We start from the raw sequence: 25857 nt of genomic DNA, 5'->3' as shown, positions 1-25857 counted from the left end.
GAAGACCAATTGCTTTTCGAAGGCACTATTATACCTGCTTTGAGCATATTGTCCACTTCAGTTTGTAGTAACAACCGTCGGGCCTCTGGTACCCGATAAGGTCTTTGCTTGACAGTGACCCCAGCCGGGGTATGTATGTGATGTTCTGCCAGCGTTGTTCTACCTGGTTGATCAGAGAATATGGACGAATGTTTGAACATCTCGTCCATGACCTCCTTCCTTTGAGCCTCCGACAGATCAGGGTTTATCACTGCTTGGTCTATAGTATGAGTGGGCATGGCTAGGGACACTGCTACAGGGGTCCTGGGAGGGGGACCTAACCATTTCTTCAGGATGTTAATGTGATAAATCTGAGTCCGGGACGGTTTTATCTGTAGTGCATAAGTGGTTCGCCCGATCTTTCTTACTATCGGGTAGGGTCCTTGCCACTCTTTGCGTATTTTGTGGGTGGAAGTGGGAAGGAGAACAAGAGCCCAATCACCGATGTCCAATTCTCTCCACTTCTTTCCTTTATCGTAAAAGAATTTTTGTTTCGCCTGGGCTTTTTCTAGGGTGTCATAGGACAATGTCCTCAGTTTGTATATCCTGTTTTTCAACTGTTGGGCGTAGTCCATCAGCTCTTGCGCATCCTGTGCTCCTTCCTTTTCCCAACTGTCCTTTGTTATCTGCAACAAGGTGCGGGGTTTCCTCCCAAACAACAGTTCAAAAGGGGAGGCTCCCAAGCTACTCTGGTGTTGACTCCGTAACACGAAGCGGGCCAGTGGGAGTAATTGATCCCACTGTTTTCCGTCCCCTGACAGGAGTTTTTTTAAGGTGGTCTTAATCAGGCCGTTATAACGTTCAACCAACCCGTCGGTTTGGGGGTGGTAAACCGACGTGCGCAGGTGTTTCAACCGTAAAATAGCGCAGACCTGTTTCATGAGTCGGGAGACGAATGGCGTACCCTGATCAGTGATAAGGTCTTTAGGGAATCCCATTCTAGAGAACAGTTTTACCAACTTCTGCGCAATGGCGTTAGTGGTGGCAGCCCATAAGGGAAACGCTTCTGGATAGCGGGTGGCATAGTCCACCACTACCATCACGTACTGATATCCCCTATGAGACTTAGGCAGGGGCCCTATGATATCAACTCCTATTCTTTCAAAGGGTTTCCCAATGATAGGGAGTGGAACAAGCGGAACTTTGGGAGGAAGGTAAGGATTACGTTTCTGACATATGTGACATTCCTGGCAGTATTTCCTTATTTGGGCGTACACTCCAGGCCAATAGAAGTGCTGCACGATAGACTAAGTTGTCTTTTCAGCCCCAGAGTGACCAGCTAATATGTGGGCGGGGGCGTAGAACATAACTTGCTCACGGAATTCCGCTGGTACCAGCAACTGAGGAGTAGCTTTATCACTTCCCACCCTGTACAGGAGCCCATTTTGCTTCAGAAAAAACAGGGGTATGTACGTGGTCCATGCCCCTGTGCATCCTGGGCACTTTGCCAGGCCGGAGCCAAAGAGGCATCATTCAACTGGGCAGCCCTGAAGTTGGCGTCTTTAGCCCATGGTTCTGTGGTTAGCATCCCGTGGACAGCCTTAGTCGGTTTATACTTAGATAAGGCTTCTGCCATCAGGGTAGGGAAGCATTTGTTGTCAGTCCCTATTATCAGGGCTTCGGGTAATTCCGGGAGAACTCCTACTTCACACTGAACCTGAGTTCCTTTTTCTGTGATGATGTTCACCCTAGCTAGGGGATAGGTGCGTATGTCACCATGTACACACTTTATCCTAACGTTACGATTCAGGAAGACAGAGGAATCAGTCAGGGAACTGTTTTTCACTACAGAGTGGCGACAACCCGAATCCAACAGGGCCCGAATAGGGCGGTCATCAAGGAGGACACTTACGTAGTAGGCCGGTCCGGTTTCCTGGGTATAGAGGATGGCCCGAGGAACGTATCCCACCTCCATCGGTTCTTCTTCTTTCTCTTTTCTTTTTCGGCAAAGTCTTGCGATATGACCCCATTCCTGCATTCGTAGCACTGAGGTTCAGTTAACACTGGGGGATCAGGTCTTAACGGTCTGGGTTTCAAGGGTGGAGGGTCAGGAGAGCCCTTGGCGGGTTTCTTTTCGACTCTTGCGAGGGCTTTATTAATATTGGGTTTTTCTACTTCCCTGAACGTTGGACGGGTTTGAGCTCTGGCATATGAATTGGCCATCTCGATGGCATGTTCAAGTGTCAAACCTGCGTGTTGCCTGAGCCATCTCTGTGTCCCATAAGGCAACGCATCAAGGAACTGCTCTAAATAAATCTTGTTCATTACTTCCTCTAAGATGCCCTCTTGAGGTTTCAACCAACGGTCAGCGGCTTCTTTCAGTTTATAAAAGAGTGTCTTGGGTGTATCGTTTGCTTGTCCTCTCTCTTGTCTAAACCTTATTCGGTGACTTTCGTCATCGATCCCTAGTCTATCTAGGACTATTTGTTTCACGTGTCCAAAGGCAGCGGTGCCATCCTTATTTGCGAGCTGATAAGCTGCCTGGGCTTCACCAGTTAAAAGGGGCGCTAAATAAAATGGCCACCTTTCCCCTGGCCAGGTACTAGCACGGGCTGCTCTCTCAAAAGTTCTGAAAAAACGAGACAGGGTCATCTCCTGCTACGTATTTTTGTAGAGGTACCACTGCTCCTGGGGGTGCGGCCGCTCTTTGCTGTCCTAAAGCAGTGAGAAGCTGGGTTTGTCCTTCTGCGAGTTTAGTGATGTGGTCCGCTTGCTGTTGAATGGCGGCGGTGAATGCGGCCCTATCGTTATCTGCCTGCTCGGTGGACTGTCCAACGGCCCATTCAAGCTTGGCCTGGGTAAGTATGGCCTCCATCTGTTCCGATGGATAACTCCTATCTGGCTCGCCACTTGTAACCTTTGGGTACAAGGAGGGACAGAGCCAAGGCTAAGGTTAGGGTCAATGTTGTTTATTCACAACAGAGCAGGCAGTCCATTAAACACAAAGTAACACGGTGGATGTCCTAGGAGCTTCGGTCTTCACAGTGCACCTTCTCCTCGACCTCCTGGGGTCCTTCCTCCAGCTCACCACCGTATAAACAAAAGAAACAGACGTGGCTGTTAGTACACAGCACTTAAAGGCAATTGCTATGGGAGGGGGTGTGAGGCAGTACGTTTGTGGATTGCACAGCTACCACCACCAATGCGCCGTTCAGCCCGAGAGTGCAGTGTACACAAAGGCTACAACCTACTCTTCGCCTCCCTCCTACCCGGTCCCTCCCCGCTTGAACCTAAGCAAGGCACGCAAACGTTCACGCACCTGGCTTAGCCACGCGTCCTCCTGCGCGTGGCTGGGCGATGAGTGATACCGGTGGCCTCCTGGCTTTCCCTGGTCGTCCACTCGCTCCGGCTTTCCTCGCTCTGGGGTGGCTTCCGGCTTCTCCGTGTTGTCGTGGCTCCTTCCGACCTCCAGACCTTCTCTCGGCGGGACCGCTGCAGCTCCTAGATACTCGCTGGAGATGCTGCTTGCGTGTGTCTTGTCCTCCGGGTTCTTTTCCGCCACACTCCTACCTTCTTCGTTCGCGGCCGTGCTGTTCCGGAATGCGAGAGAGCTGGCGTCTTCCGTGTCCGCCTTTCTTTCCCACGAAGCCTCTCCTGATAGGTGCACGTGACTCCGTGTCACAGGGGCGGAGCTGGCCTCAGCGGAAGCAAAGCAATTGTTAAAGGGGCCAGCCCAGTCCTGTAGGGGAGAGGAAAAGTCCGTTACAGGACCACAGCCCTCGACCTGCTGACAGGATAATAGCCAGGTTTTTTATCAGTTTTTCTAATTATCATGTTTTATTGTATGTCAGAAGAAGAGATTTTATATGGTCTGAACATTTTATATTTTTTCTGTACTTTATGGTTAGGAATAATCGAATAAAGTTTACTTTTCTAAAAGTGTGGTTACTTAACATCTTTACTAGGTGTAGTATTTTAGAAGTTTAGGGGTTAGGCTTGGATATAGGCGTTCCTGTCTCATGAGCATAGTTTTGGCAGGCACCGGGAGCTTGACACAGCCCACAGGTCGAAGTGCAATGCATGCACACTACAGTCCATCACCCACCTGCCAGACTCTCCCAACACCGGTTAAATATGTTGCAGTGGACAGAGGAGGAAGTCCTCGCTTTTCTCCACTGCGGATCCCCATATACCAGGAGCGAGCTGTCCTCCTCCAGCCCCACTGACGTTGTGAAGGTTGGAGGAGCCTTCACTGGTTGAGGCACTTGGAGGCTGTGATGTGTGTATCTTCGGTTGTGAGAAACACAAATCAAACAGTGTGACCCATTGTCAGTTTTTGCAAATGTTGATGGAAGTTTCTACTTCAGACTCTCTGTGAATGACATGGTGATAATCACTCCTTATTTTGTAACATGATAAGTGCCAGGGCTCTCGTCAGGAGGCCACTGCAGCTTGCACCCCCCACTGACGCTGCCAATGACACCACCAACACAACTACTAACCATCACGCTCCAGCAAGTGTGATAATTCAGACTATTCTAGGCCACCAAAAGCTAAAAATGGCTTTGGCTGCAGTTATTAATCATTTTGAATGAATATTGAATTAATAAACAGCTGTTGTTGTTCTCCTCTCTAAAGTAGACAAACAGCGCCACCATGTGGCAGACTGTCATAAGTGGCGGTGTCGATTATTAAGTGCTGGTGCCCAGCACCGGAAACCACTGGTGCAAATTAAGCACTGCAATGCTACCAGAACCAGCTGTGAATTTCTTCCAGCTACCCATGAATCCCTCATGCTGAGACTCATCCCTCTGTGATCTGCATGATGCATCATTATACAGGTGGGGGCATGCAAGGCAGACATATGCAGTTTGTGGCACTAAATCTCACCTTGCACTACTTACAGTAGACCAATTTCAAGATCCCTCCTTCCCTCTGCCACAGCACAGTAGAAATAATTCATCCATTTGTTTGCGGTGTTATCGGCATGTTGAAATTATTGTCTCTTGAGTAGACGGCAAAGCTCAATTTCTAATTGTGTAATTTGTGGAAATTGGCACAGAATTCATTGACGAGCTAAAATATATGCATCCTTTCTCTTTGGCTCCCCGTTGAAAATGTAAATATTGCGCATTGCTACACAGTGGTGCTCGCGAGCTGTTTGTAATAAAGATTCGCCGTTCTCCTCCAAATGAAGAACACAAGGTCGTTTCGATTATGGGCAGTTATCGGGCAGACTTTAATTTCATTCCATGGCCCATTAATTTCCCATCTCTCCTGGCTGTAATAACGCTGGCGTGATGTGTTTGCTGTCTAGAGGAGCCATACAGAGATGACTTTTTGTGAAATCCCATCTTCCTTCTTCAGTTCCATTCGACAATAAATTCTCCTTTACGGGATCTCTAGTTAGCACACATCATCTCTGTCCCAGGTGTGCGCTTTGTCTCTGCCTGCTCCTCTCTCCTGCATTAACAGGGCCAGCCATCATATTTAGCTCCATCAGTTAAAGGGCACCTCCAACCAGGGAGTTATTTTCTAAAAAAAAAAAATGTAAAAACGAGAAAAAAAAATGTGAAAACGAAATGAGAGGTTGGCATGGGGATACAGAAAAGGAGGAATTACATTTCTGGATTTTGGTGGTAATCAGTGGATAGTCTAATTTGCAGTCATTGTGAATATTTTTATTTAGATTTTGCAGTAAATATCAGACTGAAAAAATACTGATTAAAATTGGGTGTCAAAATGGAGTCTAAAAATATAAGATGGAGTGGGAATATGTTTGAAACAACTTAAAATATTCGGATTAATTAGAAGAACGAGAGATCCAGTGTCCAGTGGATAAGATCCTTGCAGGAAGGGGATTAGAGTCCATACAGCTAAAAAAAAGAATCTTAGAATCCGATTTGGGATGTTTGAAAATATTAATTGGGTCCCACTTTTCAATTTCCCCACAAAATATTTTTTCACATTTGTTCAATGCCGGAGAGCCCTGTGCCAGTTAAAGAAGATAAATACTCGGGTCCACTGGAATTATGCAATTTTGCAGTCGTGGCTTTTTTCACATTATTACGGATTTGACACATAGCCCATCATCTGCTCCACAATCTCCAGGCTTTTAACCAAAAAAACTTTGTTTCTAGCTCAAACGGATGAAAAGTTACTAGAAATGTGGTGATATATGTTCCCGGGTGTTTGAAGACCCTTCTCAAAAGTTAGCTGGTCAGTTGCTTATTTATGCATTTGGTGGTTTAACTGGTCCTAAAGAGTAGAAATATTTGCCCAGACAGTATTGACATGTGTAAAAATTACAAAATAATGAAGTAATACTATAAAGAAATTGTGCTGCATGATGCAGCATAAGCTGCCATTACTTGCAGCAAAACGTAGTCGACCCTGCTGCATAATTTGATGCTCCCATGCTTCATAATTCCACTGGGCCTGCAAATACTGCAGAACTGAATGGCACCAAATTTCACATTCATTCAGAGGGCACTTCCTTTCTGGGCACCGTTTTAAACCTGGGGCATTGCTCGTCAGTGCCTTTTCCTACAATTTAATATATAAAATATAGGATTTGTGTAGGGGAAAACTGCAATAGTTCCCGCAGAGCTGACAGCCGAGGTAAGGGTTTTAGTGCATAGGAAGTATTGGCGCTCAGTAAATTTACGTTCTGTGTATATGAGTAAACTGGTGGGTATGGTGCTAACCAGGAAGGGGAGACCCTGGTAACCCCTCGATGTGTGTAGGGAAGACCACACAGCAAAATAGTATAGCTATATCCTGGGCACACATACATAATAAAACAAGTTTATACAAGATTTGGCGTAAACATATGTACAGAGTTCTTGAGTTATGCTGTATATTCTTTTATTGTGGTGAAAACGCAACCAGCCAACACTTGTTTCGTCAGGGAAAAGTAGTCCCACGACTTCTTCAGGGCTGTAGAGAGTTGCGCATAACTCAAGAACTCTGTACATATGTTTACGCCAACTCTTGTATAAACTTGTTTTATTATGTATGTGTGCCCAGGATATAGCTATACTAGCTCCTGCAGAGCTATTTGGGTTTGTTAATGTTTTTTTTAAAGATGTTACACAGCAGCGTGAATATTGTGCAACATGGCTTAAAGTAAACAAAAAAAGGGAAACGGCCACTACAACGCGGCCGTTTCCACGAATACATTAACCACGCATGCACTACGACGCATGCGTGGTTACCACGAAAGCCTTTACCACGCATACCTTTACTACGAGGTATGTAGTAAAGGCATATGTGGTAAAGGTTCAAATTAAAAAGGGGGGCCTTGGGGGGGTCTCCCCCCCCTAAAAAAAACCTCACTTGAAATCACGTCAGAATGTGCAGGCAATCAGCGTTGTTTAAGAGGAAACGGAAAGAAACTTCCGCTTCCTCTTAACGACGTACGACGTCACCACGGAAGAATACGAGGAAAAGGTTATGCATTGAAATACCATTCCGTTGTAAAGGCATGCGTTGCAACGGAATGCGTTGTAAGAACATACAACCACAAAAAAAGTGCAATGAGGCAGCCAGATGCTGGCTGCGCCATAGCGTTTTGTTTTTATTTTCTTTGAGCCATGTTGCACAGTATCCCGCGCTCCTGTGCAATATCTTTAAAAAACATTGACAACACCAATAGGTCTCACATAGGCTAAACCAATTGTCTTTGCCAGTGGGTATTTATATAGTCTTAAGTTGCTCTTTCGGTGATTTTTTTCTTGGCTAATGCGAGCTGCCTGCCAGCATCAGTATGGGGATAGCTGTATCCACACTAAGCCAGTTGGTAACGGATCAGCACTTTCTGGTGGAAGAGAAATGCTCATAATGTGAATAAACTGCAGCCTGCCCATGACCAGCTGAATGTCATCAGCGTGAGTCATGTCACTTGATTATATGTTAAATGGCACCCTGCTGACAAGGCTGATTCACATTATGTTCATAAAATGCTTGGGAGCTGCCATTTAAGGATTTCATTTTTTCTATCACCTGGCCCGAACCCAGAAAAAAGGTCTGTCTGTTTTATACACTTGTCATTCTGCATTCACCACTTTGTTCTCTCCGCTTATATAGCGCTGGCTAGACCCGAAGGTATCCGAGCGCTTTACATTAGGTTCCACAATGTAACAGAAAATGTCCACAAATACACATTTCGTCAAAAAATAAGCAATACATTAAGAGAGGAGAGAAAGGAGAGAAAAAAAATAGTGGAGGGGTAAGGGGAGGTGAGAAGAGGGAGGATGAGGGAAGATGAGGGAAGAGACGACAGGAGAGACGAGAGGAAGTCTGTCTAAAGACTGACTGGGTAGGTGACGTCCAAGGAGGGAATCCACGGCCCAGCTCCCCTTTAGCTATAGATAGACAGACAGACAGATAGACAGACAGACAGGTAGGTAGGTAGGTAGGTAGGTAGGTAGGTAGGTAGGTAGGTAGGTAGGTGTGTGTGTGTGTGTGTGTGTGTGTGTGTGTGTGTGTGTGTGTGTGTGTGTGTGTGTGCGCGCACTCATTCGGCAGTCCTCTTAAACTGTTTATCTCTTCAAGTGTCATTCAAATTCTGCTTCCAAAATAGGTCAGCCATTGTATCCCTTAACCGTGAGTCATGGCAATTTTGTCTATGCATATGCACCTAAAAAGTGGGCCACTTCAGTGCCATGACTTGTGGGCACATCTGTTTTATTTCATTTTTTGAAATTCATTATTGCAAATGGTCATTTTTAACTTATTATTTAGCAAACCTTTGCACACGCCGCATTTAGACGGCAGAATAATAAACTTTCATTCATTTTAACCTTTCATTCTTTTTGCTTATGTTTGCAAAATAACATTGAAGACTTGGCAACCCAGACCTATTGGCTTTGCCAATGTTTTTTATGTTTATTATTGGTAGGTTAACTTTTTTTGAGTAACTAGAAAAGTGCTGTCGGAAAAACGCCGTTCTCTAGAACAAAAGGGGAAACTCAGTAACCCAGGGACCTGAGCTGGGCAATAATTAATAACAAAAAGAAGGTTCCAATGGGGGAAGTGTAGCCCTTGACTTGCACAGCAATGGTTTTACACCAGGGATAGAAGAAAAACTTAGTGCATTTATTTATATATATCCCATCTTTGAATATACAAAGTAAATGATAGCAGTATAATGCAGTATTTGTACTTTTCTCTAGAAAGAAGGTGCTCTTAAACGGTGACAGTGCAGTGAAAGTGATATATGGTGATTAAGAAGTGCATATGTGCTATGTACAAAAATATATACATGGGGCTGATATAGATAATGGAATGTTCGAAGTCAACACCGGTGAAGCGAGTGTTGATATCCACAATCAAACGCTTAAAAACACAGTCCACATATGTTAATTGTCAACGTTTCGACCCCTGAGCATAGATATTAGAGGCCATCATCAGGACGCAAAATATATAGGAGACACCAAAAGATTGGGGCAGGAATTCCCACTATCAAGCGAATGTCAAAACACTATTTCTTGAAGTAACTTCAGGATGGGTATTAGCACACTAAGGATTGTGGCAAAAAAATCCCACAATTCGTGACAGTGTCTAGTATTACGCCGCAATGGATTTCAGCATGCCGGGAATCATAGAGGTTAAACTGAGAAAATCAGTCCGCAATGGCTCTTCTGAAATTTGGAATGCCTATTGATATTGAACCTCATTAATGTTGGACGCAGTCTGTGTTTTGTTCTCGGATCTCCTGCCTGGAGATATGAAAGCAGAACATGGGCTGCGTCCAACATTAATGAAACCTAAGCTGCTTTCAAAGCACGGTTTGATAAATAATTTGGGATGACTATCGCATCCATCGCCGCAACCGGCCTTGACTGGTTTGATCTGATGTACACCCTTTAATGGTCTCGCTTGAAGCATTTAGACTCTCTATCAATAGGCATTCTAAATTTCTGATGAGACAAGGTGGACTGATTTTCTCTTTACTGATTGCCATCGTGCTTAAATCCATTTTGGGGTAATACTAAACACTGTCGCAATTGTAGAACTTTTTTACCGCAATCGCTTGCAGGCAAATACCCCTCTTGAAATTACTTCAAGAAATAGTGTTATGACATTCGCTTGATTGTGGGAACTCCTGCCCCAATCTTTTGGTGTCTCATATATATTTTGCATCCTGATGATCCACAATTAACATATGTGGGCTGTTTTTTTAAGAATTTGATGGTGGATATCAACACTCGCTTCACATGTGTTGACTTCGAACATTCTATTATCCATATCAACTCCATGTATATATTTTTGTAAATAGCATGTATGCACTTCTTATTCACTATATGTAACTTTCACTGCACCATCACCTTTTAGAGCACCTTGTTTCAAGCGAAAAGTATATATACACTGCATTATATTGCTGAAATTTACTTTGTATATTCAAAGATGGGATATATGTAAAGAAATGCACTAAACACATAATTGAAACTCACTAATTTGAGAGGTTTTCTTCTATCCCTGGTGTAAAACTATTGCTGTGGAAGCCAAGGGCTACACTTCCCCCATAGGCACCATCTTTTTGCTAATATTTGATGGAAAAAAGCCATCAATTTGCATTGCAGTGTGTGAGAAAGCAGAACCATTTGCAGTGTATTCAGCATTGGTTGCATAGCGATAGGTACATCATTCTTTTTGGAGAGCGTTAGGCGTGAAGTGAAGTGCCACTTATTCAAAGTCTATTCAAGTAGGAGGTGGGAATACGTGGTGAACGCATAAATTCCGGGTTCTAACACAGTAAGCTTGTTGTCAACACAGACCTCATCTGCTGGAAGTCCTATTCTCGTCCGAATGACTGTGCCTGTCTGATGCTCCCATATGGCATGCCTATAATTAACCTGCCATGCTCATTTGTTTTTCAGAGATTTACCTCAGTATGGACAAAAGCAGTGGCAGTCGTATTTCGGAAGAACGTTCGATGTATATACGAAGCTCTGGAAGTTTCAGCAGCAGCACAGGTAAATGTAAATTGTAAATTGATACTTGTATAGCGCACTACTCACCCGCAAGGGTCTCAAGGCGCTTGTACGAATACCGCTGTGGAACCCATCCTGGCTTTCCCTGTGAGGTGTCCACTCCTGGGCACCCCCAAGGTGGAGGCCAGGCATCCTTAGCGTTGTGGGGGCCGTTGTGGAGATTAAGCAAGCTATTGCCCAGAGTTGCAGAGTGGGACTCCATGATTGGAATAGGCACCAAGGCGAGAATTATCAGGTCCGTGGAATTTTGAGCCCAAGACCCGTCGAGGCGGGGAATTGAACCCTGGTCCCGGGCTAGACCTCTGCATCAGGGTCTGCCGCTCTAACCTGTGGCTTTATTCTGTCTCATTTCAGCTCTACCGCTTATCTTTTACGGACAGGTTTCTGCAAGAAAAAAGTGCCTCAAGAAATGGAAAAGTGGTCTTTTTGTGAGTTTAGAATGCTTTATTGAGGTAATAAACAATGTAAAACATCAGTACAAAGTCATGTAGCGACAGGTTATGAATAAAACAAAACCTGATATGAGAGGCAATGTCAAAACAATATCCTCATAGAATAAAAAACTGTACTAAGAGTAAATGCTTTTAAGAAAGATTTTAAGAAAAAGGAGGAAAAAGAGAAAAAGAAAGAGGAAGAGAGGAGGAGGAGATAGAGGAGACGGAAAAGAAGAGTCCTGGAAGTAATGCAAACAAAAACAATTTTAAAACGAAGTTAGATATATGGTGAAGACAATTTAATATGCAGCAAGCGGAGTCAGTTTGATACTCTGGAAAGAAAGTTAGTTAGTGGCAACCATAATAAATCTCTTTTAATCAACAAAGCAGTAGAGGTAGCATAAGCTCGGTCCAAGGTGGTCTTGTTTTAAGTCTCACTACAGACGGCTTTGTGTTTGTTGCAAGAGCTCTTGTCATCTGTACATCAAGAAGTATAAAGGAGCATTTGGGGGGAGGGGGTGTGCCTCAGGTTAGCCCCCGTTAGCCAATGGATTTCTTATTTTATTAGACTGCAGGTGCCATATGTGGTGTAGCTTTACCTGCTCTGTGTTCTTTCATATATTACATTTATGATGAATGCTTCTAACTGCAGATTCCTTACCTTTAGAATATTCGCTAGGCGCTGGACTGGATCTGGAAGTTTTCATAGCAGCTCTCCGCACACTGCTAGGTGGTGCAGCGCAGCTCCGCGCTGACTTGGTTCCACCCCAGGAGTGATGGAGCTGAGTTACATATAAGTGACAGCCCTGTGCATAAACGTCAGATCATTTCTTTCTCTGTCTTTGACGCGGTTCCGAAGGGCCGTTCCCTCTTTCGTCGGTTTTGGCAATTTTTCAAATCGAAATACATTGTGGAAGGCAACAATGTCCCCTCCTAAAACTAAGGATTCAAACTATGCAATGCCTGTCGTGAACAGAAATTGGTAATGGACCTGTAAGTAGTAGCGGTCGGCAGTAGGAGTTTCTGCAGGTCGGTGACGTGGCCAGTGGGAGGGGCAGGGTGGGGGTTAGTAATGTATGGATTACGGAGTTTTACAGGTAAGTAAACATTTAAATAAATAAAACGAATTTCGTTGCGCGCACTGCATCACCAAATACATACATTACTACCCCCCACCCTGCCCACGTCACGGCCCTGCAAAAACTCCTACTGCCGACCGCTACTGCCTGTAAGAGGTTTGCTTTTGATGTTTGGGCTTTGGGCACGACTCCAGGTCAATCGCTGAGTTCGTCCTCATGCTTCCAAAGGCAATCCGGGACCCTGAAGCAAAGCTATACATCACATAACATTGACATAGTAACAGACCTTGCGTAAATCTCACGCCAAAACGAGGGCAAAGACCTTCTCCCAGTCTTGAGACTGATCCCGCAACAGATCTTCTTCGAGGTTGAAGTCATCCGGTAAGACGAAATCTAATTTGCAGAAGAAACACAAGGAGTGGCATGGCTCGACCCCACTCATCAATGCGGTCCAGAGTTATCTCAAAAATAATTCAACTTTTATCAAATGAGACTAGGCCAAATGTCTCCACAAAGGGCTTAAGGGTTTAACCACATGCGCGCGGCGGTTTTTCCCGCTGCGCGCTGACGTTTTTAAAACCCCGCGGTTCATGACGAGCTCAGCTCGTCATGAGCGCACGACAGGTAAACCTCATGACGAGCTGAGCTCGTCATCGGCGCAGAAGGGGTTAATCGTTGCAGACATGGCCAGAAGATGTTTCTTTTCAGACCTCAATGACAACTGTTTGTGATGCTGGGGTCATGACATGATGATAACTTGAGGGCCATCAAGGAGTGGGAGGCCAAGTTACTTTTGGTGACAGTCTCCAAGGAGACTCACTTGCAGACTTGATCAACAGAAGTTAAGTCGCATTTCCACAAAAGTCTAAAAAAAAAAAATCATCATCAGAAGAAGTCATCATCTCCACAAGGAAGAGGTCCTGTTCCTGGAACCATTCTGAGACTTGATGCCTTTTCCTGATGCCAGACTCATCCTCAACATTGAGGGACCCCCCCTCTGCCACCGGTGCCTAAAAATATGAGACCAGAGTTGTCTTGACAAATTGGTAGAAGGGGTTCAAAAATGTGTACCAAACGTCAATATTGTACAATTGTTTGTAGCAAGTAGAATGCTGGATTCCTCACTACCTGTTATTGTTAGGCAATGGAGTTTTTATTGAGGAAGTTGACGAAAAATGAATGGTAATGTTTGTTTGGCCTGTTAGGATTTCTTTTCATCTTAAAGAGAAGAAAGTTGATGGTGAATAGTGCATACACAGTTGATTACTTTATTTTTCAGTCTCTCCCTTCCTGAACGTTCTGTGGAGTTTGCTTATCCCTTTTCATTCCCTGAGTAGAGTTTCTTGCTTTTTTCATTGAATGATACATTTCTTAAACATATTTAGGCCAAAATGCATGAAACTGGGTCTTGTGGTTTTTTACAGTCTGCAGAATCTGGGACACATTGATGGTGACGAGGATGGATCCATGGTTTAATTGTGGGATTTGTTTCTAATTTAGTGCAGCTGTATGGTATTCACAGTGGAGAGGCTGTGCTAGTTAATCTTTAGGAAACGCTTTTATTGTTGAATATCGCAACCGTATCTCACCAATTTGCTCAAACTTTCCTTAAAGAAACAAGAATCCACGCAGCACCGGTTACGTATCATTTGTTGGAGTTTGGTTAGTGGACGGGATGGGGATCTGGTTGGGTCACCAAATGTATAGTTCCCAATCAAATTGCAGGGAAATATTGTGCTCTCCATTGCAGAAAATACCACCGGATGAAAATGCATCTAATTTGACACGAAAATACAGCTTGGTTCTACTTAGGCACATTGAGTGGTGTGATGTGAATTTGTTCAGGAGTTTTCGAGAAAACCAAACAACAATTTAGGGAAGTGTTGTCGAAAAACATCGAAATTCACAAATCAAGTTTTTTATATATAATATACATTTAGAATGTAATGGACAGAGAGGAAAGGTGATAACTTTAGCTTCTGCAGCCATCACACTGTTCTTGGAGTCGTCTCTGGTTCATGAACATTGTGTTGAAAGACAATGCTGTGAATACATATGTACAGGGTAACACAGCATGGCCTGGGGGTACCACAAGAGTGGAAAATGCATTTTTATGAATAAGTCAAAACTAAGACAGAGGATCCATGAGCAAATTTTGCTGGGTTTGTAAGGGTGGTGTAAGTGGACGAAGTCAACGACATCCTTTAGGGAGATCCTCTCCTCGATGGAAGGTGCGATCCCTATGTGCGGTGTCTCGCCCAGCGTATTCCTTGGTGGTAGACATTAGTCGACGTCTGCTTGTGTATCCTGCTAATTGTTACATCGGGTTTGAGTTTGCAGTGACTAAATATAACACTGTGAGCAGCTCCAGGATAAGTGCTAACCATTAATCATATCTTTGACAGCGAAAACCTGGAATTGCTGCGTAAGCATATCAAATCAACTTGGAACACTGGAGATTTCATGGTCTCCTTTCTGTCTGCGGTGCCCTTTCTTCGACTCTGCCCTTACTCTCCAGTTGTTGTTGTATGAGCTCTGTGGTTTGCGCTCACAGCCCCGGGTTAGGGAATTTGTAGTTTTTTTCCAAAAGATTGATTGCGGGAGTGTTATTGCTATGAAACGAGCAAGGTTGATAAATATTTAATAGCTCCTTGAGTCCTCCTCATTAATAGGAAGTAAAATGTATTCTCTGAGCTAATCAGGGACTGAATCTAAAGAAACAAACGCTGAATCGTGAGAGGGTAGCATAGAAGAAAACGAATAAGAGCAGGCGTCAAAAGCGTAGTACAGCTATCCCAAAATCTTCAAATGAAATCTGAGGTTAGGTGAGAAAAGGCGGTAGCTAGAGCAGTGGTTCTTAACCGGTGGTCGGTGACACTTAACTAATGGGGTCTGCTACTCTATTAGATAATTAATATTGGATGAATAAAGTATATATCTATACTTAAAAAATCAAAATGTTCATTAAAAAAAACCTGTAAATTTGAAGGAATTTGAAATTGAAGGATAAAAATTTAGTTGCCATCCTTATCCTACTTCGTGGGGGCAGCACAAGTGCAGCAAACAGAATCTAGTGTGGACGACCGGGGGCCTCAGTTGAAGCGCTGGTCAAGCATTCATTAAGAGCAAAAAGACAAAGTGATATTCTAAGGTCCAGCATATTGATTTCTCTTTTAAAATAAAAACAAATGTTGAAAGGCTCCAGTCTTCGCATTAGGATTTCCATTTTTGTTTGTGTATTTGTTTGATGTATACTTGTTTCTATATTTGAGTCTACTGTTGAGTAGAAGTTGCTTAGGCCAGAGTCCCCGGCTTTCGCTGGTGATTCAGTGGGGTTACACAGAAGTCAAATTGTAAAGAACTCCCGAGCTAGAACCTCCACCAAGGCTATGAGACTAGAGAAGATGTTATTTACACAACTGTGCAAGAGGAGTGGAAAGGGACTGCCTTGATGGACTGGGAAGTTGATTAGGAAACCGGCAACCAGGCGGTGTTAAATCCAGCAGGTGCTTGAATGGGCTGATGGAGAACCTCCATGGTGCGGGTAACTAATCTGGGGTGCCATTGATGGAGATATTGAGAAAGGAGATTTCGTATAGATAGCTACTTCTCACTTTAGTGTCTGGGTATCCCAAAGGGGAAATACGTGGTTTTACCACTCTTCAGAGGGATTGCGTGTGTGATTTGGCCATATAGCAAATCTAATCTATTTTTGTTTGTAACGTTTATAGGGAAGTGCTGGTGGTCTGTGTATAGATTTCATCCAATACTTTTGAAGATGCTTTATGGTGAGTACAGCTATTGCCATAGGCTTAGAAAGTGATACGGTTAAGTGTCCTCCCCTTTACGAACAATTAATCAGAGTGGACTGTAAAGCCCCATGTCAGTGTATGGTGATAATTTGAGGAAACAATCTTTGCAAAATACCAAAAACATTTGAAAATAAAGACCAAGACATGGCAAGCCTGAATGTGTACAGAAGGTGAGGCATTGAAGAACATATCTTGTCCAGCACAAAGGAAGAGGAAGGGAGAAGCGACCAGGTCTACAACTTTGTAGTCACCGGGGTGAGGGGGGAGAGCACTTGGATGTTAGTGACCGAAGCTGGTTGGTTGTCTAGAAAGCCATGTGGAAGATGTAATGAATGGCTTCACAAGTCAGCAGTAGAGACACAAGTGGCTTTAGCGTTAGACCTCTGCTTGTATGAACTTTAGATGAAAAAGCAGGTTACAGAAAGTGGGCCTTACAAAATGTTTAGTCAAAGTATTCTTGAGGAAAAACTAATTTCCTTAGGCTATTTTTGAGGCTTTTTTACCATGGGTCCTCTCTCACCAATCACCCATGCCTTTCCCATCCCCCCTTTTTTCTAGGGCTTGCTTCCCGTTTTATATTTATTTTTAATTTGTGTGTGTATTTTTACAAACCACTTACTCCTTCACCCACTTTACTCCTTTATTTCACAAACTGCTTGCTACCTGCCCCGCTTTACTTTCGATTATTATTTATTTTTTTGCAAGCCCCTTACTGCAACTCTGGCATTACTCCTTTTTTTCAAACCCCTTACCCCCAATAGAATTCTTTTTTTTTTGTTTGTGTACAAACCCTTTATTTCCCCTCCTTCTTCACTCACTTTTTTCTTTATAAAACACGTTATTCCCACTCTGCTTCCGTCCCATTTTCTTTTTTTACAAGCCTGTTACTGCCCATCCTTCTTTACTTACATTTTTATTAACCCCCTTATTCCCCCCCACACTTTACTCCCCATTTTTAGTCTCTGCTAGACCTATCTTGAACAGCCATGTTGTTTTCAATTCAGGGTGCTTCAGCCCACCCATAGGCTCACCATATATTTGCTCCATCGTCACTCTTGTATCCTTCGTTTCTGTTTGTCGATAGAATGAATGTGTCATGCCTCTTCCTGTGTTAGTCCCTCCCCCAGAGCATGGACCAAGTACTTGTGTTCATCAACTGCTCCCGTTTTAGGAGCTATGTTTGTCTTTGAGCACTCCACACACAATCTTGTTTTTACTCGCTCTGTCTCCTCCCGACCACCCCAACCATGTTGGGTGCTGGGCATGCGAACGGGAATTGGCCAGGCCAAGGAACAGCTGTGGGAGCTGGGCTCTGGCAGTTGCTGCTTGGGCACTTAGTTTTTGTTTCATTAAGAGCTGTTCCTTGTGTGCTGTTGCCCAAAGATTTTATTTCACCAAAACGTTTTTCTTCATTATCACACATGAAAGCGCTTTCAAATATGTACGTTCAGAATACAGCGCAGTGTGCTCTTACCCAAATATTTTATTTCACTAAATGTTTTTCTTCACTATCGCACATGAAAGCGTTTTCAGAAGTTCAGAATACCGTGTAGGATAGGTCATAGCACCTTATTACATAATTTTCAGCCATGGTAAACAGCAGCCGTGCTGCTATTCAACATGGTTAACCCCTTCCGTGCTCGTGACGGAACCTCTCCGTCGCGAGCCACGGGGGCGCTGTGCTAATGACGGAGTGGTTCCTTCACGGCGCGGCCGCTCCGCCTACGCGGCATCAATTCCGCGCCTGCGCAGCGGTTTTAATGAGCGGGCGGGGCTGTGACGGAACCACTCTGTCATGAGCACAGCGCGCCTGTGAAGGAGTGGTTCCGCCACGAGCATGGGGTCGCCGCGCGACCTCCCTTCCCCCCAGCGCCGCGCAGAATTACCACCGCGGCCAACGGGTTAAACGACATTGACAATGCCATTAGCTCTTGGATTTCTGAGACCTATTCGTTTTGCATATGTTTGTTTAACAAACCCATTACAGTCACACCTTCCCCGGCCATGCCTTCCCCAGACTGTATGCCAAGCCCCTTTTTTCCTTTTAACCTACTTATCATGCTGTCCTACCAAACTAACATTTAGCTATTTTCGTGGAGAAGGCAATTTGATATTTTAAACGTTTCTCAAAATGAAGTTTCGACAGCCTTTTTACATCAGGCTTACTTTATTCATTTTGGAAGTTCATCAAATTAAATAAAGATTCCAGTAACAGATTTCTTGTAGAATAACCCCCTACAGTGGAATACATTCCGATTGTGACAGGCGTCTGAATTCATTCTTGTTTGATGTCACTTCTTTCTCCTGTTTTTAGTCTTTCTAACTCATGATTCACTGTGTTGCATGGGGGAACAGATCAGGAACTGGAGAACAGAGGTAGAATGCAGAATTAAGAAAAGTAATACTGCCTTATACATTATAGGACGGACCTTTGGCCCACCAATATGAGCAGATCCGTGGGAGAGAAATTGTATAAATGCAAGCATTGGCAAAGCCAATAGATCTCGCCTTTGGAGCTTTTTGACTTTACAAAAAGTTCGAGCTTGGATTGGTAAACAAAAAGAAAAAGAGTAGCATGGGTGTGGGGAAGCAAAGAGGAGGGGACAGGGTGGGCAGACTCACTGGGAGCTGGGGAAGCAACAGTAGGGGGGTGCAAAGCAGCACAGGCATGGGTGCAGAGGAAGCAACAGAGGGTGTGGGAGGAAGGAAGGAACAGGGAGGGCATGGGTGGGAGGAAGGAAAACAGGGTCTGGATGGGGCAAGGAACATGAATGGTGCATGTGGGGAATGAAGTAAACAGAGACAGGGGAACTTGGGGGGAGCAAACAAGAGAGAGAGAGAACATGGAGCTGGGAGGGGAAAACACACAGGGGAAAGAGTAATGCAGCGGAAAAGCACACGAAGTCATCACGGAGGGGGGCTGGAGAGACGCACACACGTAAGGAAAGAGTGAGTTGGCGTTGGAGGAGGAGAAGTAATGGAGGGAGACTGGTGGAAAACACATCCACTCTTGTAGAATGCTTAACCGCATGCGTGCGGCCGCTATTTTTGCGCTGTGCGGCTTTTTGGGAAAAGCCGCGTTACATGACGAGCTGAACTCGTCATGAGCATGCGAGCGGTGCAACTCATGACGAGGTCAGCTCGTCATGCGCATGGAAGGGGTTAAGCAAAAAAAAACATTGAACAGTAATGCATCCCTGCTCCAGAGAAAGCACAAATACAAGAAGAGGAAGTAAAGCCCAAACATAGTGATGAAAAAGTAGCAAAAATATGAGAATGACAATGAAGCCAACCAATGGTAATGAAAGGGCGGGCTATAAGCCCACTGTAAACTAGCAATATGTTTTGCAACAGACAGTGCGGTGCGTGCAATATCTAGCAGGTGAAACCTAAAGATGGTATTTTCCCTCACCTCTCCCCCCTGGCCTGACCAGGAGCAGCAATTAAAAAAGTGTGTGATAAATATTTGTCTATCTGTGGGGCCAGAGTGGATTTAGTTGCCCCACCCCTCTCATCATCCCTTCCCCCACCCCCATGTTTCAAATTGTAAGCCTAGCCCATGTTAAAACCTGAGTCGGGTCGTGGTCAATCGATATTTGCCCGGCGGTATTGCCTCTGTGACCCTCTAGTTATTTAATCAATGAAGAGGCAGGCGCTGGAGACTGGAAAGCAGGAAACAAGGTTTTTATTTTCTCCGGAGGAGAACACAACGAAACGGACAGAAGGTATCGTTCTGAGGTGCTCTAGATACATTTCTGAGGCCTGGCCTCTTATACACTGTTTTATGACTTTATTGTAGATTACACATTCATGTTAAAGCTTTGATGTATGGAAAAGACATTCCCGGAACTCCCCTTTGAGCCCGTTCCCACACACATTTACAGTTGAAGTCCCCACCCTAGTCACAACAGGTGATGAGTATCACGCAGCTGGATATTCCGCCGATTCACGGAATGTGGGGGATTTGATCGGATCTCATGGAGTGGGGGCTTTGATCAACCCGGGGATCCTTTGATGGGGGAAGCTTTCTATTGTACGGGGAGGGGCAAGGAATGGTATCGGCAGAGCTGGGTGTCGGCCTGGGAACGGGGAAGACAAAACGGGCACACGGGGAAAAGGGGGTTTGCATCTAAGGGCCGGAGATCATGAAAGGGAAGCAGGGAGGTGTCGCGCTGGGAACAGGATGAGGGCCTGGGGCAGAGCAGCGCCGAAGAGGGGTTTATGACTCAAGGCAGGTGCAAGCAGGGGGTGGTCTTAGTGAAGGCGAAGGGCCATGTCAGGGGCCAGCGGCATGCAAATGGGTTCGTTCTGCTCGGGGCATCTTAAAAAAATGGCGGGCGCGCACGACAAAAGTGTGGCATCAGGGGAAGAGGCAAGATGGCGCAGATAATGTTCACCAAAACGTACTAATTTTCAACAGTCCTCCCTTTAACATATTCAAGACATCTTGCTGGTTCATTTTCTACTCGGTTCTATTGTGGTGGGCATGAGAAAGAAAACGGTAGGAACCCTAGAGGAAAAGAGTTGTAAACAATACATTTTAACATTTCTAGTTTTTAGGAGGTGGGCCTATTTGATAAACTTTGATCAATTTGTTTAGCAGGAAAGTCATAGGAATGCAATACAAAAACGATTCTGTAGCGAGAGCAGCAAGCATATTTCATACTGGCAGGTTATTACATATATATCAGGTTCGGATTGGAGCATGATCAATACAATGGCGGCTGGGAGAGAAATGAGGTCTAGCAGAAACGGCGATTGGGGATGTCAAATGTTCGAAGTTTAACGAGTTCTCATCATTCTTTGTTGCCTTTCGTTGGCGCTGTTGAGCACCGGCGGTGGAGCTACAAGTCCAGCTCTGTTCTAAGTTCTGCGTTGCAGGGCACGACCCTTTCCTCGCGTTTCTGGTCGGAAAGGTCCTTATCACCCTGTGTCCTTTGAGGTGATTGTCAGAAAGTTCAGATGGAAGAAGAGCGTACAAAACAGTCCATAGGGTATGTCAGAGGAAAAGGGGGATGGAGCAAGGCCAAATTAGGAACAAACTAGGGAAACGAGAGACTTCAAATAGGCGGGCGTGTGACCGAATTCAGAGAGCGGGGACTTGTCGACCAACACTGGACATCGAGCAGGGGCATCAGGTCGACCCTTTCTTCTCATGTTGTCGAAAACAGTGCCTCGTCCTGCAGCTCTTTTCTGTCGTGGTCTCGCCTTGGCTAATGTCGCAGGTATTCCTTAGTCTGCAGTCAGGCCTCGTGCTCCCACATCCGGTCCTTCTCTCCTCCAACAGCAGTACCCTTAAACAAGTTTGAAAAGACAGTCTTTAGAGAATTTGCAGATGAAGATAATCAAAAAAGTCTATTTCTCTCCCAGCTCCAGGCAAAGAATGAAAATGCCCGTTATATTAGTGTTTACAACTGGCATATGAATGACCGGTGACGGGCCTGTTGGATTTACTATGATTTTCCTTTACAATTATTTATTACAGTCACGACAGTTCATCTGATGGTGACCCACCTTCGTGAGACGAACCTGGCAAAGATATGCCGTTCTCTAGAGTTTTTCATTTACAAAGGGTACTGTGAGTCGTCAACATGGTACTACACAGGTATTTTGCTGAGAGACGAACATGGCTACCTGGTTTTCAACTACTACGGGGTTCATTTCGATGATTTCTTTACCTTGGACTAGTCTGTTAACCTTGTAAAACATCATTCTGGATCCTACGTAACCCTTTACAGCCCGATTACTTAATTAGGAAGGACAGGGGTTTTATGGGAAACAACCAGGGACATAGGAAACTTGTGGTAAGGGCATAAATCGACCCATCTCTCACAACCGGAAATGAGGGGTAGTTTCATAATTCCAGTTTTTGGGCGGCTGATACAGGGGAGGTAACAGGGGTGATCATTTTTCCGGTTTGGGTATTGCGACAATTCGGGGAGGGGAGGGTCGCGTATTCTGAGGTCCTTGTTTTATACCATAGGAGCCGCTGACATGTGGTTCCCTTATTTCGGGTCAGATTAGGGAACCTCTGTCGTCTTACCTGTCCTTTCCCTTACGGCCCAACCTCGGTTCATTGACTTCTAGCGGAAAAGGAGAGGTAATGACGCGGCCTCAGGGTGATTGTATTAAAGACACGTTTTTGTGCAAATACTGACGGTATTTGAAGCCAATTAGGTGGTGTGCTAGGGGTGGCAGTCTGCCAATTTCGGGGCTAATCACTCGGAAGAGTGGGAGTGCAAAAATAGAGGGAGAGAGAGAGAGAGAGAGAGAGAGAGAGAGAGAGAGAGAGAGAGTGCAACGGCAGGCTAAATAGTACACGTGCAACAGAGAGGGTGGCAGTGTATTCAAGAAAGGCTATTTAGTGCATTACACAGTAAAGGGCATTCACGGGTCTGCGTTAGAATCTTGTAATCATGCAGTTTGAGCATTAGACAGGGTAGAGGGGACGTGCCTTGAGAAAAAGGGAAGAGGAAAGGAGGTACCATTTTGTCGCACGTCTCGCATTCTCGGTCCTTCGACCAGTTGGGTCGACGCCTCAGTCACACACACACATTCCCTCATAGTTTCGCATCATACGTGACATGGGTTCATTCGTCCGGTCTGGTTTAAGGGTGATCACTTTTTATCAGGTTGTGCTAATTTTCCGGGTTTGTTCGATACGTGAGTAGTTTGCAGGCGTGCGTAGACACCACCTTGCGGCGCTAGTCCGCTTCGTGTATTAGACATGGCAAGGCTTCAGATCTTCGCCACACCTCAGCTGTAATCTCTGATGTAACCTGCAGAGGGAGGAAAAAAGGGGGGTGGGGGAGACAGCATTCGCGCATATTCAAACACATGGGTTCATAAGTCCTTTACTTACCTCTTACTCGTCTTTCCTCCTCGGGGCAGGGTCCCCGGGGATATGGTTTCTGGAGTCGAGGGGGGTAGTGTGTCCATATAGGTCGTGTGCGGGGAAACGTAAAAAGGAAACCAGAGGTGCTTAGTGCGAGGTATCTAGTCAAAGGATGTATCTCACTATCAGGATCCTTAAACCTCTTTCAACGCTGTGGCGTTCTAAGGTTCTTCGGTTCTTGGGTCAGCTCCGTTCCCTGATACTTTGGAACGTTGTACTTTATCACATTTACATTATTTCATTTCACCCTCCTTTTACATTCCCTCATTTACACCGTTCGTTTTACCCATCCTTGGAAGTCAAGGTCTTCCTCTACGCGAGAGTTCATGAGTCAGTCGCGTACTTTGAAGGCGGAGTGTCGTGTTGTCGATCCGATCCGTCCTCCAGGGCTGGGCAACCATCTTCTTTTAACCTTAAAGAGAGAGCAGAGTAGGGTGCACAGAAAAGAACTTTCCCACCGATCCCACATTTTTTTTTTTTTTAAATAAAGCATGCAATACCCGTCCATAGTTTCAAAAACTTTATTTTGCAAAATCATTTCAGCATGAGGATTATGAGGGTGCGGTCGTATTTGGCCGGTCGTGGCAATGGCTAAAGTGCGTACAGTGGGGGGTGTCGTTTTCAGCAATAAAAACATCGGAAAGTTTTACTCATTCATTTGTAAGAGACTAAAACGTCTATTAATTGGCTGGGGGTTCGGGGGCATTTATTTTCATAATTTAGAAGCATAATCATAATAGTGGTAATCAGATTTCCTATATGCATACCGTACGTGTGCGTCGTAAATGAGGTTTACATCAGTTATAAAAATATAATACATCGTACATTTGTAATCAACATTTGTAACGGGGATCCTTTCATACTGTTCGTCGAGTGAGTTCTCCTTGTCTTTTCTAGCCAAGTGTACAAAGGATCATATAAAATCTCAGAACATCAAGTTTATATTAGTGCGAAGGAACACCACGAGGTGTTCGTAAGTTCCGATTGATACCAGCGCCATTTTGGGCGGGGCCGGCTCAGTCCGGAAGCAGCATCAGGGGGAAATGTTTCCCATTACTGGCAGTTTGGACCAGAGTCCTTTTCGGCAGTTCTAGAATTCATGCTAACAGAAGGAGTGGCAATGTCATGTTTGCTTCGTTGGCGACCAAGGCAGCCGTCCCTTATCGGAAGCCTGCAAAGGCCGAAGGTTCCGCCGGGGACCTTTGTAGGATCTTCAAGGCTGCGGAGATGCTGTCGGAGATGGGGGCTCGTGCTCCAGGGGGCAAATGTTCGAGTTATATTGCCGGTCAAAGTTACTCTAGTGGCCGGGGCCCGCCTTCCAGCGGACCCAGACGCCATTTTGAGGCCCTACAGGGGCCACTCTCGTCGAGTTTGCAAGAGTGGGAGAGATCCTTCGGAGTGAAAGGAAGAGGTCCCTGTTGTGTGAAAGCGGGACGTTCAGCTGGGGTGCAGCTGTGATGCCCCCACCTGGGGGGGGGGCGAGGGAGACTCGTTCGCATCGTCTCCTTCTCCCGGTGCACTCCATGCCGCTCCTTTTCATCGCCCCGCATGAAGGTCTCTCCACATCCGGTGTTTCCCAAGTCCTGTGCTCAGTGCTGTGGGAGTATGGTCACCTGTGGCGCGCATTCGGCGCGGCACGAGTATCAGTGCAGTCATTGCAGGTTCGGTGTTCCGAAAATATGGCCACCATTGCACGTTCGGTGCTGCGCAAGTACTGGGGTGCCACCATGGTGTGTTCGGTGCTGTGGAAGTATTGGCACCATCGCCTGACTGGGGGTGTTCGGCGTCGGGCCGGGGGCTGGGAGACCTCCTATCGGTGGAGGTGGGAGAGGCTCGTCCGCGTCGCCTCTCCCTCCCAGCCCAACTTGGACAAATTGTTGTGGAGGCACGTGCAGGACATCCCGCCGTCCAGAGCTGCTGCGGCTGTTACGGAAGAGAAAAGGAAGAGGTGCCTCGTTCTTCTCTGGACATGTGGCGGGACTACTTAAGTCTATCCAGGCCCGTTGCGGCTGGCTGAGGAGACATGTGGCGGGACTACCTACAACTGCCCCGGCTGCTGGCTCCTGCCTCTCCTCCGGCTCCCCCATACGTTAAGATTTCCTGACCAAGAGTTGGCGGCCGGGCCCGCCTTATATGGGTTGCCGTTGGTTGGGCGTAGCCGTAACCCTGCCCTACTTTGGAAGGTTCCAGAATGAGGGGGGGGGCGAATGTTCTGTTTCACTTTCATTTTCTACAGTTTACCGTTATCATTCCTTGTTTGTTGTGCTAAATTAAAAGTTCAAGTTCATTAATGGTCTACGGATTTTGTTTTACCATTTCTTTCTTTCCAGGTTGCTTTTATGCTAAGTTTCTGCTAACAGAGGTTGAGTAACACGGAAACACGTGTAGAGAGATGACGCAGATTTGTACATTACATACACACAAACTCAGACGGGGGACAGTACAAGTACGACATACAAAGACCCAAGACGAATATAAAACAGTTATTGGTCATAATTATCTCTTTCCGTCTGTGAATTTGAAACGAGGCTGGGTTCCCGTCTTGACGTTGCCCGACCTAGGAGAACTTGAGCATGCCGCTGAAATTGTCCTGGCGAAATCTGTGCCATCGGGCATAATCAAACGTGGTGGTTCTGTCTGGTCTGTCTATGTAAGTCGGGT

General features: G+C 45.4%; 1 protein-coding gene across 2 annotated transcripts in view; it reads left to right on the top strand.

Annotated features, from left to right (window-relative positions):
* The window catches only part of SCAI (suppressor of cancer cell invasion), a 565718-nt gene that overhangs the window by 381996 nt on the left and 157865 nt on the right, over positions 1-25857 (top strand). For both annotated transcript variants that reach the window (XM_078646060.1, XM_078646059.1), the window contains one exon: positions 10863-10958. In XM_078646060.1, coding sequence (XP_078502186.1) covers positions 10863-10958 — 96 coding nt within the window. The remainder of the gene's footprint in view (positions 1-10862; positions 10959-25857) is intronic.

The sequence above is a fragment of the Lissotriton helveticus genome, chromosome 5_1, assembly GCF_964261635.1.
Source record: "Lissotriton helveticus chromosome 5_1, aLisHel1.1, whole genome shotgun sequence".
Lineage (NCBI taxonomy): Eukaryota > Metazoa > Chordata > Amphibia > Caudata > Salamandridae > Lissotriton > Lissotriton helveticus.
This window is presented reverse-complemented; position numbering and strand designations above follow the sequence as displayed.